Genomic DNA, 16,351 nt, shown 5'->3' with positions numbered 1-16,351 from the left:
CAGTTTAAAACCATTACCCCTCGTCCTGTCACTACATGCCCTTGTATAAAGCTCCTCTCCAGCTTTCCTGTAGGCCCCTTTCAGGTACTGGAAGGCTGCTAGAAGGTCTCCCTGGAGCCTTCTCTTCTCCAGGCCGAACAGCCCCAACTCTCTCAGCTTGTCTTCATAGGAGAGGTGCTCCAGCCCTCTGATCATCTTCATGGCCCTCCTCTGGACTCGTTCCAACGGCTCCATGTCCTTCTTATATTGGGGGCCCCAGAGCTGAACGCTCTTGCTTAGCCAAGGGAAAAAAAAACGTGGTATTCTTAAAACGTTAAAAACTCTTAAAACGTTTACAGTATCAAGCTACAAATTGATTTTGTAAGACATGCTTGTGTTTGAATGCTTCTTGCAGTGCTTCGTTTGATTCCACTGTTCGGCTGTGGGACGTCGACCGAGGAGTCTGCATCCATACGTTAACAAAACATCAAGAGCCTGTCTACAGTGTAGCTTTTAGTCCTGATGGAAAATATCTAGCCAGTGGGTCCTTTGACAAATGTGTCCATATATGGAATACTCAGGTACTGTGAAGCGCATCTGGTTTAGACGACACATTAATAACAAAAGCTCAAGTGGAAAATACACGTACCTCTGTAGCGTATGACCTGCCAGCCAAGGTGAACCTGATTGTATTGACTGATACAAATCCCAGCATAATAGTTGAGTCAGTCAGGTGGAGTGAGGTGACTGTCCAGAACATTTCTGCTCAGGCTTCACTGTATGCTAAAATATGAGCGTGCATGAATATAGGTACATCATATTGTGCCGTCAGCTTTGTGAAGCAAAGTTGTGGATTGATTCTTAGAAATAAGTGATATGTTTATTTAATAACAAGCTGAGTTCAGTTGTGAGTCCGAGGCACCTGGCTTATACTTTGTGATGAGCAGATGATAGATAACAAAGGGTGTACAGGCTGGGGACTGGGGGATATTCTGGAGAAAAGTGGGACATCATAGTTCCACAGATTTAATTCTGGATACTGATGCCTCACAGCCTGAATTAACAACAAACTTCAGAAAAGACCACCTCAGCCTAACTCCCCAGGCCTTTACTGTTATAAAGTTGACAAAAATAGATGTCTAAGCGTCCTACTGTAAATTGCTTTCTAGAGGAGCCTGTTTCTCTTCATGATCAAAGACCAGTTTCCTAACTTCAGCCCCTATGGAGATGACCATAGTTGGGTGATGTGAATAGCCCCCCCCTTGCCACCGCGCTCTTCTTTATAATGTAGTGCCACGCAACAGAGAAAAAGAAGGTGAAGTTCTGTATCAAATCTTTTCATGCTGTTTTGCTTTGTAGAGCGGAACTCTAGTACATAGCTACCGAGGCACCGGGGGCATCTTTGAAGTCTGCTGGAATGCTAGAGGAGACAAAGTGGGAGCAAGCGCATCAGATGGATCGGTAAGGAGCTTTACACATTGTAAATGTTGGGTGGAGATTACTCTTCTGGAAAGCGTCAATAAAAAACATATGTGCCATACTGCCTTCTATGGACAGAGCTGAAGGATAGACAGCTCAGGACAGAAATAAGTAGTTCTGTGGAGTATAGTAAAAACATTCCTCCTTTGGAAGGTTTTGAATACTAGGAGGTGGTGTTCCTATTGGAAATGAAGAATGCTTCTGGAATTAGGTGAATATTGCTGAAGATGGGAATGACTTCTAAATACATATCTGATAAGAACACTAGTAGTATTGTTTCTGTCATTATTTATCTCATCTGTCAATTTTTAATGAATGAAGGTCAGGTCACAGCAGTCAACTCTGTAATAAACAGTTGTCCTGGGGCTTTCTAAGTTTTATCCCACAGAAGAAGTTTACCCTTGAATAGTACCTAAAGGAGGAAGTTCTCAGCATGATAGCCAAAGATTTCATCACATGGTAAAGGAGAAATATTGCCGTAGAGGTCGTGATTATTCATTACTATTTTTGCTGTTAATGTTACTTTAAAAAAATTTCAATTTTAGCATGATCAGCTTGTGAAGGATGAACAGATGCTATAACACACTCTTTTTAAAATAATTCTTTTACATGGCTGGCTGGCATAACTACTTTAGAGCAGTATTTTTCAACTTTTTTTAACAAAGGGAACACCTATGACATGATTCAGTTGCTTGAGCTTAGTAGTTGTGCCATTTGAGATGGTGCCATGCTTGGCTTCCAGCAACTGCTCTAAATGGGCGCGTGTCCGCTCTAGGTCCTGTGTCATGCCTGCCAGGCCTGCCTCTGTTTTGGGTATGTTTCAGAAATGGAAGTGGACACGGTATTCAGGCAACTAAATGGAGCCCATAGTCTTGTCTGGGATATGCCACCAAAATATTTGTTTCTAATCCAATGAAAGCCCAGATAAATGTTACATGTATGGTTTTCACTTCGTTTTTCTTCCATGTTGGTTTATTCCTTTGCTTGTGTGTGTGTAAACAGATCCTTGGTACAGGCTGATTTGTGAAGCTGGGGAGTATCACATACTGCTGGCTGCTCAGCCCGTGTATGGGGCCGTACATGAATCGGACTTCACATCACCTTCAGGAATGGTTCTTAATGCTGAGTCTTTTCTCTCCAGGTTTGTGTTCTAGATCTGCGGAAGTAAAAGTGAAATGTTTTAGAAGAAATTTCAAATGGACCAGCAGTGAATGTGTGGGGAGAAGCACTCTTCAAAACTATTCTTAACAGCTCCAGAACTGTACGAACTTGAACAAAGTTAGAGTGTACTGTGAAACCAACTCTCCCTGGCCACAGGTGTCTAGTATTTTGTTCGTAACCTTCATCAAGGAGTAAAAACACAGTCACTTCAGAGGGGGAGGGAATGGTTTCCACCTGGAACATTCAGCCTTGGAAGCATGAAGCCACCAGCTAGGCATTGCACTGTTTGGTTTGCGTCTGAGAACTTGCTCTGATGGCTGGGAAAAAAAAAAAGCTGTGCCAAAAAAAATTAATAAAAAAAAAAAAGAAAAATGCTGTGATAAACCAAAAGGGAAAAAAAATCCTCCTCCATGCGGTGTTGTATTTTTTCCTTCCAATTTGGACACTACAGTTGCTCTCCCAAAGGACGTTCAAAGACCAGTTTGTACTGATGAAATGCTCAACTTTGTAATCACAACACTTTCTATTTTCTAGACTACTTTTTTTGTTCCGTGGTTTTTCTATCAGCTGGAATATTACAGCCTGGAAGATCCCAGGCTTAGGATGAACCTTTTGTTTTCCTTTTATTTCTCCCTTCCACTCCCAACTTCTCCTTCTTTTTTTTTCCTCCTTCTCTTTCTTCTTACCCTTTTTTTTTTTCCTGTATGCCCATAGTAGATGCAGCCAGGTGGACATGACAATGAAAATTTTTGACAGACTGCTTCTCCTCTCTTCTCTCTCTTCTCTCTGTTCCTTTTCCTTTCTTTCTCTCCATTTAAAAGAAAAAAAAATCCTCCATGCTTCAGATCTTAGCGTCTCAAGGGCACTTTCAGCAAGTTGTGTAATAAGTGCTTTATATAAGAATGCAGTGCTGGGGAAGATTTTTACAGGAGAAAGATGACTTTTAACAGAAAGAACCCAGTGTATTTTTGGAAAAAAAATATTTTTATGTTAAACAGTTTTAAAAGCCTAAAATGGCCACCAAATGTAGACCAGTTGTGTAATTCAAGCAAAAAGAATGACACAGAGTCCAAGGAACATGAAAGATGCAGTATCCTTTTTCTCTTCTCTCTCAGAAAGTGCTGTAAGAAGAAATGCCATTTGATACAATAAATGCCAGTCATTTACTAAGAGTCCTCTTCCAGCAGCCAGGCATTTACATAGTCTCATTTTTATGGCTGTTTGATGATGTACACATATTAGAAGGGATTTGTAAGTTTGAGACTATAAATACAGCATTCATTTTCTTGAGCCCATATTTTCGTTTATCCTCGGTAAGGGGAAGATGCTTGTGTATCTTCTTTCCTCTAGCGATAGTTCAAATGTCATATAGAACATGGGTTTGGCTGCCCGGGGCCTTACTGAGCAGCGCTGTCCTCTGCTATTCATCCCACTCAGCTGTTTCTATTCCACTAAGTCAATGGGATTTTACCACTGACTTAATGAGACTAGTTGGACCAGGATCTATTGACTGCATCTATTATTGTTGAAGAACAGCCTCTTGCCCAGCTTCCGTCCATCCATGGTCAGCACACACCTAGAAGCAGGCTCTTCCGTTGCATCTGGCAGCACGTGGTGCTGCTGTCACCCTCAGCCGTGCATGTGCTGTGTAGTACAGGAAAGCTCTGGGTCTGCACTTGGAGGCTCACTGTCTTTCCAGACAGGTTTAGCCTTGAGGGTGTCCTCAGTGCGGTGCTCAGAAGACAACACAGAACTCTCCAATAAGTGAAGACATGATAAAGGATATATAAATTATATCTCAACATATATACCGCTATAAACTTATAGTGGGTGAAATGATTGAATGACAATAAAGACTTCCAAAGCACCACCTGTCCACTTCGGACAAGACTTCCTTACTGCAAGCTAGACATCTGCAGGGATGCCTACTGAAGACGTCATTACTCTAAGACCAAATGATGGATGCAAAGAAGGATGCATAGGCAGAGTTTAGTAGAAGTGCTGTAAACTATAAGGCAACGTTGAAGTGGTGGCAGCCGTTATTCAGACAAATCCTCAGAACTGGCTGAGTCAAACAGGTGTCCTCTCTAGCCCTCAGGCTAGGCTAGGATTTGTAGGAGAGAGAAAAACAAGCAAGCAGAGAACCCTCTTCACATCACATAGTACCTTCGCACCCAAAGTCGCTATTTTTGTAGCACAGGATCTTCCCTTTGACTTGACCACAGCTGCTGAAGTGGTGGTTTTATCTGAGCAAAACCAAAACCAGAGCCCTACTGCTGAACTGGTGGTGCAAGGCCCACCAAGCATCACGGCATCATCGTGGCATCATGGAATCCGTACATCATTTTTTCTCCTTGCGTATGCACAGTCCTTCCAGTGGAACTAGCCACTGCCAGCTTCAGCTGCATTTCTTAAAGATACACATTTGGAAAGGAGAAAAGAATGAAAAGAAACAGCTGCTAGAAGGGTTACTCAGGCCTGAGATGAAAACAGTTATGTGGGATTTTGCTTATTAATGACAGTTAGGCTTGTTTGTAATTTATACCAAGGGATTGGACACTGGAAGGTATCAAGGATTATTTTTGGTGTTAAATGCGTTTATGTGTTGGTTTTAGTTTTCTGCTCCAAGAGCATGGGCTGTACATGATCACGTGGCAGTTTTACACTGTTCTATAGTAACCATGTGTACCTACTAATTTAAAGTCACTACTTAAAAAAAAGACTACTTGTTCAAAGAGAGACTTGAATTTGAATACAGAGGCTTAATGTGGTTTTATAAAGCACAGTTGGGTCAATGATTTGATTACAATCATTGCGTGTACACGGTTAACTTCCTAAGCTGCTTTTGGGTGGCGTTTCTGAGAATAATACCCCAAAGCTCCCGGTCTGCCGGCAGCGAAGGGCGGTGCAGATGGGGCCTTGGCCTTGCCTCTGTCCCTTGAGGGACGCCTGAATAGGCCAGACCTCAGGATTCAAAGAGATGAGGTTGCTCAGTTGAGTTCAGCAACGCCACATGGCTGGCTGGCTGCATGGCCCGTGTTTGGTGGTTGTTCCCAGGACAGCTACTGTAGATAACTCGGCAGTGTCTGTGATGCCCATTTCTTTTTCCTTTTTTTCCTTTTTTAAATTGTCAGAACACCACCTGTCCTCTGCCCGCCTACATGGAGGTAAGAAGCCAAGAGAAACCAAACTTGAAAATCAGTTGGTTTGCAAAGCCTATGTGTGAGAGAGGCAGCTAGTCCAGAGAGGTTTCTATATGGACCATCAGATTTGAAAGCAGTCTATGTGAGAAGCTGAGAAAATTCATCTTTCTTCCCCCTCCCCAAGACCCTGAAGACTGGAAAATCCTCAAAGATACTGTAGTAGATAGTTTTCAGCTAAAATGAGGGCAGCTATTACGGAAGGTAGAAGATGTAGTTGCAAAGGTTAAACCTAGCCTGAGGAGCTGGTTTCTTTAGGAGGTGGGCAATGGGGAGAGAGAGACTTTACTAGGCTGTAGTTCAACGTGGACATCTAAGCCCAGACCTACAGAGCTGCCCACCTGGGAGCTCTGGCTTTCTTCCCCTGCTGCAGCGGCAGCCCCCGGCTAGTGGTGCCTTTCTGCGGCTCCCCGGGAACAGAACAGCATGAACCAACAGGCTGGTGGGCTTCATTCTTTTCATACAATATTTTTTGATAATTTTGTTCATAGTTCTTTGTAAGAGAAGAGAAACTGAAAAAAAGAAGTGAGCAAACAGGATTGTGGAACCATCGAGAGACTTACTGGATTTTTATCGTTGCTGGCTGTCTGGAATGGGCCTTGAGGTGAAAAAAAAAAACAGTTTCTGAAAAAACACTCGACTCTGTGGATTAGAAGGATACTGAATCTTTTATGTAGAAAACACTGGGTCCCTTATGGGGCATTAAAGGGCCAGATTTACAGGGTTATACACACATTAACCCCATGCTACATCTTAGAAATTTCCTTTTAATTTGTTTAAAAAAAAAGAAAAAAAATAGCTAATTTTAGAGCCAAGTGAAGTGCACTTTGTCAAATGTAAGGTTCTGCTTTGTTTTTGGGTTTCTTTTTTCTTTTTCCCTTTTTAATTTTTCCTCCTTTTTTTCCTCCTTTTGCTTTTTTAAAAGATGTGGTTCTTTGTCAATTGCAGAAATGTTCTTTCAGCCACTCACTGAAATTCTGAATTCTGGCTTCTGCAGTTTTTATTGTCTGTGTCAGACTTGCAGCCAGACTTGGTTCTTATTTCAGCATTTCCCAGGTTCTGTTGAAACAACATCAACCCTTATTTTGTTTCTCCCCCACCCACACTTTCTTCAAATTCACCTTGTGTATTGTAGCTCATTTGTTTTAAGGAGAGAATCAACAGATCATATTCAGTGTCTTGAATAAATTGCTATATTTTGATATTAGAGAATTCTGTGCGTGTTGTTCCTTATTCTTTCCTGGCTGTTCTGCATCCTGCAGTTAAGGGCTGGGGTTGGGTGACTGAAGTTGTAACGTGGTGTCACAGCCTAAAGGGTTGCCCGGCCTGTGGGTGTATGGAGATCATGACCGTGGGTTTGTAGGATTTTGTAATACACAAAGACATAGAGGCTTTATCCTCTAAATTTCTCTACTTTATTACAGGTTGCTGCAAATACCACAAAAATCACCACTAGCAAGTCTACCTGTGATTAAGAAAGCAAATCTCTCTCTCTCTCTCTCACAAATTATTATCAGCAAGCAATAGAATCATAGAATGGTTTGGGTTGGAAGGGACCTTAAAGATCCTCTAGTTTCAATCCCCCTCCCAGGGACACCTTCCACTAGAAACTTTCCAATAGTATAGCAACAATCAATAATATAGCAGGGATCAATTGTAGCAACAATCAATTATAGCAGCATCCAATAATAGCAGCAGTCAAGTATATATATGTAACATTACAGGTTATAACAAAGTTGTTACTAATGAAACAAACTTTTCAATAATATAACAGCAGATATGATGGATTACTTACAAGTATATATATGGCAGCAAGTGCATTTCAGAAGGGGCCAAACCATCGCAGAGTGGAGGGGCTTATCCCGGAGGGGGACCCAGCCATCCCAGAGCTGGGAGGACAAACCGACCTGGCCCGAGGTGCGGGCTCAGAGGGGGAACAATAAAACAACAGACAGAGTCTCACTTTGAAGGTCATTCGCCTCACAGTTTGGAGTCAGCCAGGCATCCCCAGCGAGGGTCCAAGGTCTTGTAGAAAGTTCACATGGACCTTCTTAAGGAAGGAAAAGTACGTGCAGCACGGGAAATTCTTAAGAAAGCAGCTGTATTTTGGATAAAAATTAAAGTCATTTTTATATTATAGGTGCACAAGAGGCTATAGGACATCACAACTTTGAGCAGCCAATAGATGCTGTTAATTTCTGTTTTTCATCTGGGACAGCCAGTAGATGACAACGATTTCTATTCTCTCAGACCAATTTTTATTTTTCGGGACTTTTCCTGTTCTTGCCTTTAGAACAGCCAATGGCAGTTACCAGTTCTTGCTTTCTCAGGATGTTTTTCCCTTTTTCCAGACTATTTTTCAACTTTTCAGATGGTAAGTTACCATTACAGTTCCTTGATTTCGTGCTTATTGAGGGTATCTCAGGATGTCTCCAGTATCTAGGTACCCAGCTGCACTCCAAAGATGATGGCTGTGCTTCTCAAGGATGCTTCTGGTTCCCAGGCTCACAGCTCCCAGGCTGACAGGCAGTTTCTCTCTCAATATCAGGAGACATCTTCTGTTCAGTACTTTTTCCCTTCTAACCAGGTCAACTTTATGGCTCTTCACATCACATGTTTGTTGTTCGGATTTATTTTCCCCTCATGATGCATTTATTGGAAATCTATACAGCTGGTAAGGAACCAATTTGAGTAAGATTGGGTTGAAGTACTTTTAAAAAAGTTTCCTTTAAAAAGTTTCCTCAAAAGTAAGTTTCTCCAGATAAAATAAATTGGACTGTAGTTCTGATCAAAGGAAATTGTTAGTTTTTCTTCAAGCTAGCAAGGCTTAAATGCAACTTTGCTCGAGCAGTTGGAGGTTTTTGAAGAACTGCAGAATATGCCAGCTTGTGTGATGGAGTCGCAGTCATCCCCTCTGGCAGAAGCTCCCATGGGCACCATCTCATAGCTCCTCTCTCTGCCGGGGGCTTGCAGCACTGACATCTTAAAGGATACAAGTGGGGAGTTCTAGCTTTAACAGGCTGAATGTTGTGTGGGTTTTAGCTGGGTTTTGTTCTGCAAAAGGGTACCCACACTACTTAGTGGGGGATTCAACATGAAACATGGGATTTTTTGCTTTGTGACCACATAACATGCTGATCATTCACCTAAGCTAAGGCTGAAAAATTGTCAGAAGCCTTCAAAAGGAGTTAGCGCTCATATCAAACACAGTCTTACGTGTCACATCATCTAGTTTTAAGGTGTTTAAGGATCTAGAGCATTAAGTTAGGATTGATATACAACATTTGGGAAGTCCTAAGTGCTAGAAAAACTGGTAGGCTGATGATGAGCACCTTACCTCATCATCAAATACTCAGAGAAAGTAATGCCCTTTCATGCCACTTGTCTCAGTTCATGCTCTGAAATTTGAACAGCAAATTTTTGTACAATTGTATTTAATGTACAATTAATTCCTTGTAAGTGTACAAATTGAAAGCAGTAGGACAAATCCGTTTGTTCAGCTCTCACAAGACCAGGAACCACCAGCAGTCTTCGTAACAGTTTCTCAAAATAAAGAACGTGAGAGCTAAGGAGGCAGCCACGGCAGGGCTAGAGCTTTAGTAGGTAGTGCTACATAAAAGCTCTCACTTTACCTGCTTCTTAAATAAATGCTATGAAATGGTCCTATTTTTAGTCACACCATTTCCAGGCATGTTTCAAGAAAATGTGTGACTGTCAAACTAAAATTGTAGTTTAGTTTTCATTTATTTATCCTATAAATATTTACTTAGCTTGTAAACTATTTGACAACTAACACTGGAAGCACTGAGCAGTCCTAAACACACGCTTCTGTCAGCGTGCAATACAACAAAAGTGTATTTGTTAGAGCTGTTCTGGGAAGATGTAATATTGCAGCATTTCACTCCAAACCATTTATTTCCCTGCCATCTTCCTATGTATCATTTCCCATCAAGGGACAGGTCAGCTCTGTCCATTAACAGCACACGCAATTTCATATCCAAGCTCCATGCTATGAAAAGTAATTTTTAAAGTTTTGAAGTCTCTTAAGTGAAGAAATGACTCACTTGGCAAGGAATTTATCATCCTCGCTGACTCTTTTCCCAACAGGAAGGAAGATCTTTGCTTCCTTAGAGATAGTTTTTTTCTATTTCCTTTTGAATATATTCACAAAATCAAAAGAATACAAAACCGAATAACCACAGGAAAGCAGCCATATCCTCTTTTCCTGCTTCAAGGTCTAATATCTTCTACCTTCACAGAAGAAGCCTTGGCTTCACCGTGTAAATCATTAATATTGTTCTCAATACAAAAGATCAAGAAAAGATTCTGCTCATCTCTTTCCAAATCCATCTCATTAAATACTGGCACAAAGTTGGCATCTTTGTCCTTTGCTAGAGTAATTCAGCACAGCAAGAAACGCACCAGAAATGAGAATGGATTTAGTTGCAAAGCACTGCCATTCTGCAGTTCCAAAACTGAGAATTATCTCGCCAGGCTTCTGAAAATCAGTGGTGTCAAGAAAGCATCACATCCCTACATGCTGTGTTGAAGTTCCTGAAAAGTTCTGAATATTTTCTTTGAGGGAAAGACAGAAAGGTCAAACCCTTTGAAGGGTTTTTGAGACTTCCTGCAATCCTTACAGCCACAGTGTCCTGCCAGGTGGACTGGAAGAGATGTTGAGTCCCTACAGAGAGTACCATCAGTGAGGACACTTAGGGTGGACAGAATCACAGACTCCTGAGAACAACAGAAATCTGATGGGAAAAGTCTGCATGGTGTTGCCATCTTTTAAGTCCTGGACAACGGCTTCTTGTCGGCTTCTTTCCCAGAGGCTAGTTTGGGGAGAATCATGAGAAATTCCTGCGCAATGAGATGACCATGTCTAATTATCCACCCACTCACCTTCCTCCACGAAGGATGACACAGGCAGAGAGCCTGTGGTTCAGTCAGCCCACACACACTTTTTTTTTTCATATCCACATTAAATGTCCATGTCTTATGACTCGATCAAGGATTACAGGTCAAAGCAATTAAAAGAAATGAAATCTTTCTAATTTATCAACTTTTAGAATGGCATTCCTACTTGGGCCTGCTTCAGTACAGAGACATTGCTGAAGACTGGAGTAAGATCTATAAAGATCTTTTCACAGACAAGAAACATCAGCATTTAATAGAAAATCCTAGATCTCCTAGACAGAGCAGTTAAAAAAGTGTGTTGATACAAAAAAAATGCTCTGGACTCTGTGCCAGAGTCTGCAAAAGATTGATAGATTCAGGTGTATTTCTCCGGATGCACATTTGGAAGCTGAAGGTGTTGGTAGGGGAAAAACCAGCATCTCTCATCACTGCAGAAGTTCCACCAGCCCTCCTGAGACTGGGGAAGCTAACAGAAGATTAACTGCATACATCATTGGAGACCCCTTACCAACAAAAAACACATTCCTTTCAATACAAACCACCACATTTCTGCCTGTTTTTTGTTTCTGCAGTGCCAGAGAAGCAAGCAGAAATTACCAGCGCTCAGGTGGGAAGAGAGGGACTAGTCTATGTGCAGCTCTAATCTGAGAACATGTCCCACAGCTTTCCCTACCAAACCTTATATTGAATTTACTTTAAAAAAAAACACCAACACCCTGATCCATTTCTTGAGCCAAATCTATTCCAGTAGGAACTGAACTCACAGCAGCACCTCTAACAGAAAAGAAAAAAAGTTTCATTTTATTACATATTGCCAGTTGGTCACTCCTTTCCACGTTCTGAACCACAAAAGGGTTGGTGCTCATTCCTCCTTCGGTGGAAAGATGAGATGATCAGCTCCGAAAATGAAATTAATTTAAAAGAACGAAGAACATCTTGCTTTCTGCTCTACTATTTTGACCTAATTCATTAATACTGTCTTTCTCCTTGCTGTACCCTGGATGTCTTGGGCTGGGAAAATACTATTGCCCAGTAAAAGCTGTGTATCTGGATTCTTTTCTAAGATGGACTTCCCCTTTGGACTTGCTTCTTCCAAGCAAATATCCTACAGTAGCCTCTTGGAAGCCCATGTAACAGATTATTGCTTGGGTTGGTTGAAAAGAAACAAACCCAACCAAACACCCCGTCATTGGAAAATGGCCCTGAAAAAAGTGCTGAGAAAACAAAGCAATGGCAATTCAATGAGAAAACATTGCTGGAATTTTAGGTGCTGTTTTTGAAGGCTATTTGGCGCAGCAGTGAATTGCACGTTGAAATTTTATTTCAATGAAAATTTAAGTTTTGGTAAACAGAAAATTTATCATTTCAGTAGCATCTTCTGGGGAGCTTATTGTTGGTTTTTAATAAAAGGTATTAACATTTGGGGCAGAACCACCAAAAAACATTCTAAACCACAAAAATTTAATTTATAGTTTACCCTTCATCAGAAACTACAAAGTTATAATGTTAAAACCTAAGGAGTACTTACGTGCGTGTGTGTGTGTTTCTATGTATATGTGCACTGATATACGGGTTGTTTGTGTAATTGTGCCTGAATATTTATCAGTTTCTTTCACAAGTGTCTACAGGAGCGGGACAAGAGGCAACCCCACAGTTTCATAGGTATGATCAGAATCTCACCTGGAATAAAATGAATCCATTAACTGGGCATCTTCTAATAAACTAAAATAATACAGAGCATTTTTGTCTTCCAGTAATGTACTAATAAAATCAATACCTGAAACAGGTGCCATGAAAAAAATTATACTTTTTTAAGGTTTTACAGTCTTCAGGTCACCCGCTCATGCCTTTCACGGGTTTCCAGTTATTCAACATCAGCCTCATTACCATTTAAGTCATGGAGCTCACTAGCGTCAGATCCCAGCAAACAAATGCAGGCCTCTATTACATTTAAAGATATTTATTAAAAAGTCTTTTGTCTTTATCAAAAAGTGTTTTGTTAATGTAGACATGATTTTTTTTTTTCATTTTAAATTCAAACATTATATTGAAGGAATCTGGGTATACCAGCTTTCACGCTATAAAATCACTGGGAATGAAGGAAAAAGCCTCCTTATCTGGCCTTCACCGTTATTGTTCTGGGTGTAATTGCATTCCTAGGGGATGGCCAACTGCCTGACATGGGGCGTTAGCAGAGCTGGGTTGTCACCCAGAGCACTTAGCATGGCTGGGGAATGCCTCTGATCCTTGGCATCCGTGTCTGGTGCCTTGAGGAAAGGGCTGGTGAGAGGAACTCTGTGCTCCCCGTCACATGGAGGCGCATGACTAGGGGCAGGGCGGGAGGATGCCCTTTCATTGCCACATAAGATGTGGTGCTTGGTTGAGTGCTTTAGCCTAAGGAGAGAGTTGCATTGTTGGGGGGGGGGGGGGTGTCTTCTTTTTTTCCCCTTTGCCTCAAGGAAATTCACTCAAGATCTGCTGTAGCAGGCAAAACAGGAGCAGATGCTATCATGTGGCTACAGCTGCGATGAATGGCTGCCAGCATTTTCATGCTGTCCTGAGCCCTGGTGCCCACTGAGGGGGAGGATACTGCGAGGACAACCCAGCCAACGCAGCGGGTTCCTTACATTGCACAAAAAAACCCACCGCACTGTTTTAAACCCATGTCTTTAAAATGTATCTTTTTAATTAGCATCATAAAAGAGGTCATGTTTGAGTTTACACTTTTTCAAGACTTTTGAGGAAGCTCACAGATGCCTGAGTGTGTGGGTAGCTCTCCAGAGGCAGCTGGAGAACAAGAATCCAAGGCCTCCATTTACCCTCTGCGTCCCTCTCAGCAAGGCTCTGTGAAAGCATACAGCAGGTCATGGGAGGCAGAGAAAAGATGGTGAAAAACTAGGTTAGGGCAAGGCTTGGCGAGCAAAGGTTGTCTTCATTAACAGAAACGCCACTGTCCTTCTCTCCAGAGGGAGGGAACCCATCTCAAGCCATCACGGCTCTTCTCTGCCCCTCAAGACCCTGGTCCTTCCCACAGAAGTGAGGGCAAAGATTGCCTGAATCTCAGCCCAATACAACACCAGGAGCTTGAAGAGAGACTCACAGTCCCCTCGGGTACTGCCACCCACAGCAGGACAGAGCCACAGGCAATAATGAGCTGCTACCCTGCCAGCTTCCCCAGGTCAAGGCCCTGGCTTTGCAAAGAGACAAATGTCCCCTACGGAGAAGCCTGAAAGCTTAGAAGACTTCTTGCCACCCCAAAATGCAATGAGCCCCAGAGGCCAAGAGATGAAGGAGCAGGACAAAGTCTTCCCATCACTTTCATCACTGGATGGGTTCCATCATGTCAGCGTACTCGATCCCCACTCCTCCCTACAGCCAGGCATGGGAATGCAGTACTGTCCCTGATAAACTCCGGCAAATTAACGAGGCCTTATGAAAAAAGAGCAATAAGACCCCTTTCTGATGTTACAAAGAGAAGTGGGGTCTTCAAAGCTGTCTCAGGCTTTTATAAACTGTAGATCCTCTCATTTTATGAACAGATGATAAAGAGTCCTTTTATACATTGTACATCTGTTCCAATTGATGCTTAGGTGGTTTTCATGGCTGTCTTCGTATTGCATTCAGGCGACACAAATTACTTGGTGGGCTTTTTTGGCATACTGACTTTTCTTTTTCAACTGACTGGTATCGTTTCTCAAATTGACTGTGTTATTTTTATACAAATACTATTTTTACCTTTGGGCAAGCAAAGAATACTGAATTTCTCCTATTCGAGCTTCACAGGGCAAATTTACCTGTTGTAAGTTTTTATTCAGATTAAGATCATACCACACCCACATTTGTAAATATAAACGACAGGATGATTTTCATCCAGAGGCTTTATAGAAAGACACGCTAACATGCATGGCTGTTGTTAGAAATAATAGTTTCTAACCACAGCAGGCTAACACCTCCAGCTGGAATTCCCGTCCTTTCTGGAGATGACAACCATCATGTGACATGCAACAAAACCACCTGCTCCCTTGTTTTGTTGAGTGAATTCAGTCTCCAGATCCCTCAATAGGCTCAGACTAGAGAATGCTCGGTACATGCTCCCAGCTCGGAAACAGTAATGTGAGATTCTTCAACATCCATTAGTCTGTGCCCAACACCTGACCAAAAGACCTAACGGGATGAGGGTGAGAGCCCAGATCACAGGAGGCTTTGAATCACAGATTGGTTGAGGTGGGAAGGGACCTCTCGAGGTCACCTGGTCCAACCCCCCTGCTCCAGCAGGGCCACCTGGAGCCAGTTGCCCAGGACGGTGATACAGGAACTAGACATGAGGCCCAGGAGCTTCCAGTGCTTGTCCCCCAGGGCAGCTCCCACAAAATGGATGCCTGCATTTTGGGAGCCAAATTAAGGCTACAAACTGTTTCCAGAGAAGCCAACACAATGTCTGTCACCAGATGTCAATGGGTTTCGATCCCCCACTACTGTAAAACTAGATTCATACCAGCTCTGTGAGAACTGAAGCTCTTCTTAATCCTCAAATGCCTTTTATAACAGAGCCTTCCCCTGGACTACCCACCAGGTTTTTAACCTGTTTAACCAAACAAAATGGAAATGTGAATTCAAACCGGCCCTGAACAGCTTTCAGTGTAAAAGCTGCCTTCTTCTCACAGAAGGTTTTCCATTAAAAAGTAGTAGGAGAAACTCCAAGCTGAGTGGAGAGCTAGTGTCTGCTGGGGAGAAAAGCAATCACTTAGACTATTTCTCTACATCTCTGCTAAGGAGCTACAAAACACTATATACTGTTTGCCAAACTCCCAAGCAGCAGCAGATCACTTAAAGCTTCACCGGGATTGAAATAAATTTCAGTGATCGTTCTGACTAAAGGGCTTCTCGCAGCTTGTTGTGGCTGAGACTTTCTGTCCACAAAGTCCTAGTCTTACCTGGAATTTGCCCAGAATATATCCCTCACTCACATCACAGGATATTTTTATTTCAGCAGGATTGCTCATTTCACCTTCATCAGAAGCTAATTCATCTTGGAGTGAGGAAAAGGAAAGTTAGGATACTTCCACTTTAAAGTATTTGTTTCCTCACCCTACACAGGTAACTCCCTGCTGCCAATTCTCCCTTGTTATCCTGAGTCCATATTAACATCAATTAACATGCTTGATGTGAACACCCACACAAGCTGGCATTCCCATGGCCTACACATTTATGCTGCTTTCACTGCACCATGCAGCTTCTGGCTTGTACACAGCCAAACTCCAGCTCTGACTCCATGGACTGGTTTTATGTCAGTCCAACTTCCCAGACACATTATAGCTTTTTCTAAAACTAAGGGCGTTATAGTCATTTGGGCACAGAAGGCATCTGCCATAATATAGTTAACTAACAGATATCTTTTTCTAGTAGTTCTTTAACACAGTATTGTGTTTTCACCTCTGATTCTGCTTGCAAAAAGTACTCAAAGTAAAAAAATTGAGATAAATGTAGGCTCAGCCGCACAGTCCTGCAGAAGGAAATAGAGCTAAAAATATATTGGAGTCAACTCGATGTCATTATAAGTGATAACGTTAACTAATACTCCAGTAAATACAATTGGCCTGAACCTGCCTTATCCT

At 42.1% G+C, this 16,351-nt stretch overlaps 1 protein-coding gene across 1 annotated transcript in view; it reads left to right on the top strand.

Moving 5' to 3' along the window:
- The window catches only part of TBL1X (transducin beta like 1 X-linked), a 199,247-nt gene extending 192,216 nt beyond the window's left edge, over positions 1 to 7,031 (top strand). Inside the window, exons 15-17 of the mRNA XM_068425152.1 lie at positions 395 to 560; positions 1,339 to 1,440; positions 2,600 to 7,031. Of these exons, the coding sequence (XP_068281253.1) occupies positions 395 to 560; positions 1,339 to 1,440; positions 2,600 to 2,626 (295 nt within the window). The 3' untranslated portion in view covers positions 2,627 to 7,031. The remainder of the gene's footprint in view (positions 1 to 394; positions 561 to 1,338; positions 1,441 to 2,599) is intronic.
- Positions 7,032 to 16,351: the final 9,320 nt, after the last annotated feature.

The sequence above is a fragment of the Nyctibius grandis genome, chromosome 2 (genome assembly GCF_013368605.1).
Source record: "Nyctibius grandis isolate bNycGra1 chromosome 2, bNycGra1.pri, whole genome shotgun sequence".
Classification (NCBI taxonomy): domain Eukaryota; kingdom Metazoa; phylum Chordata; class Aves; order Nyctibiiformes; family Nyctibiidae; genus Nyctibius; species Nyctibius grandis.
The sequence above is the reverse complement of the archived record's forward strand: the minus strand, read 5'-3'. Positions and strand labels throughout refer to the sequence as shown.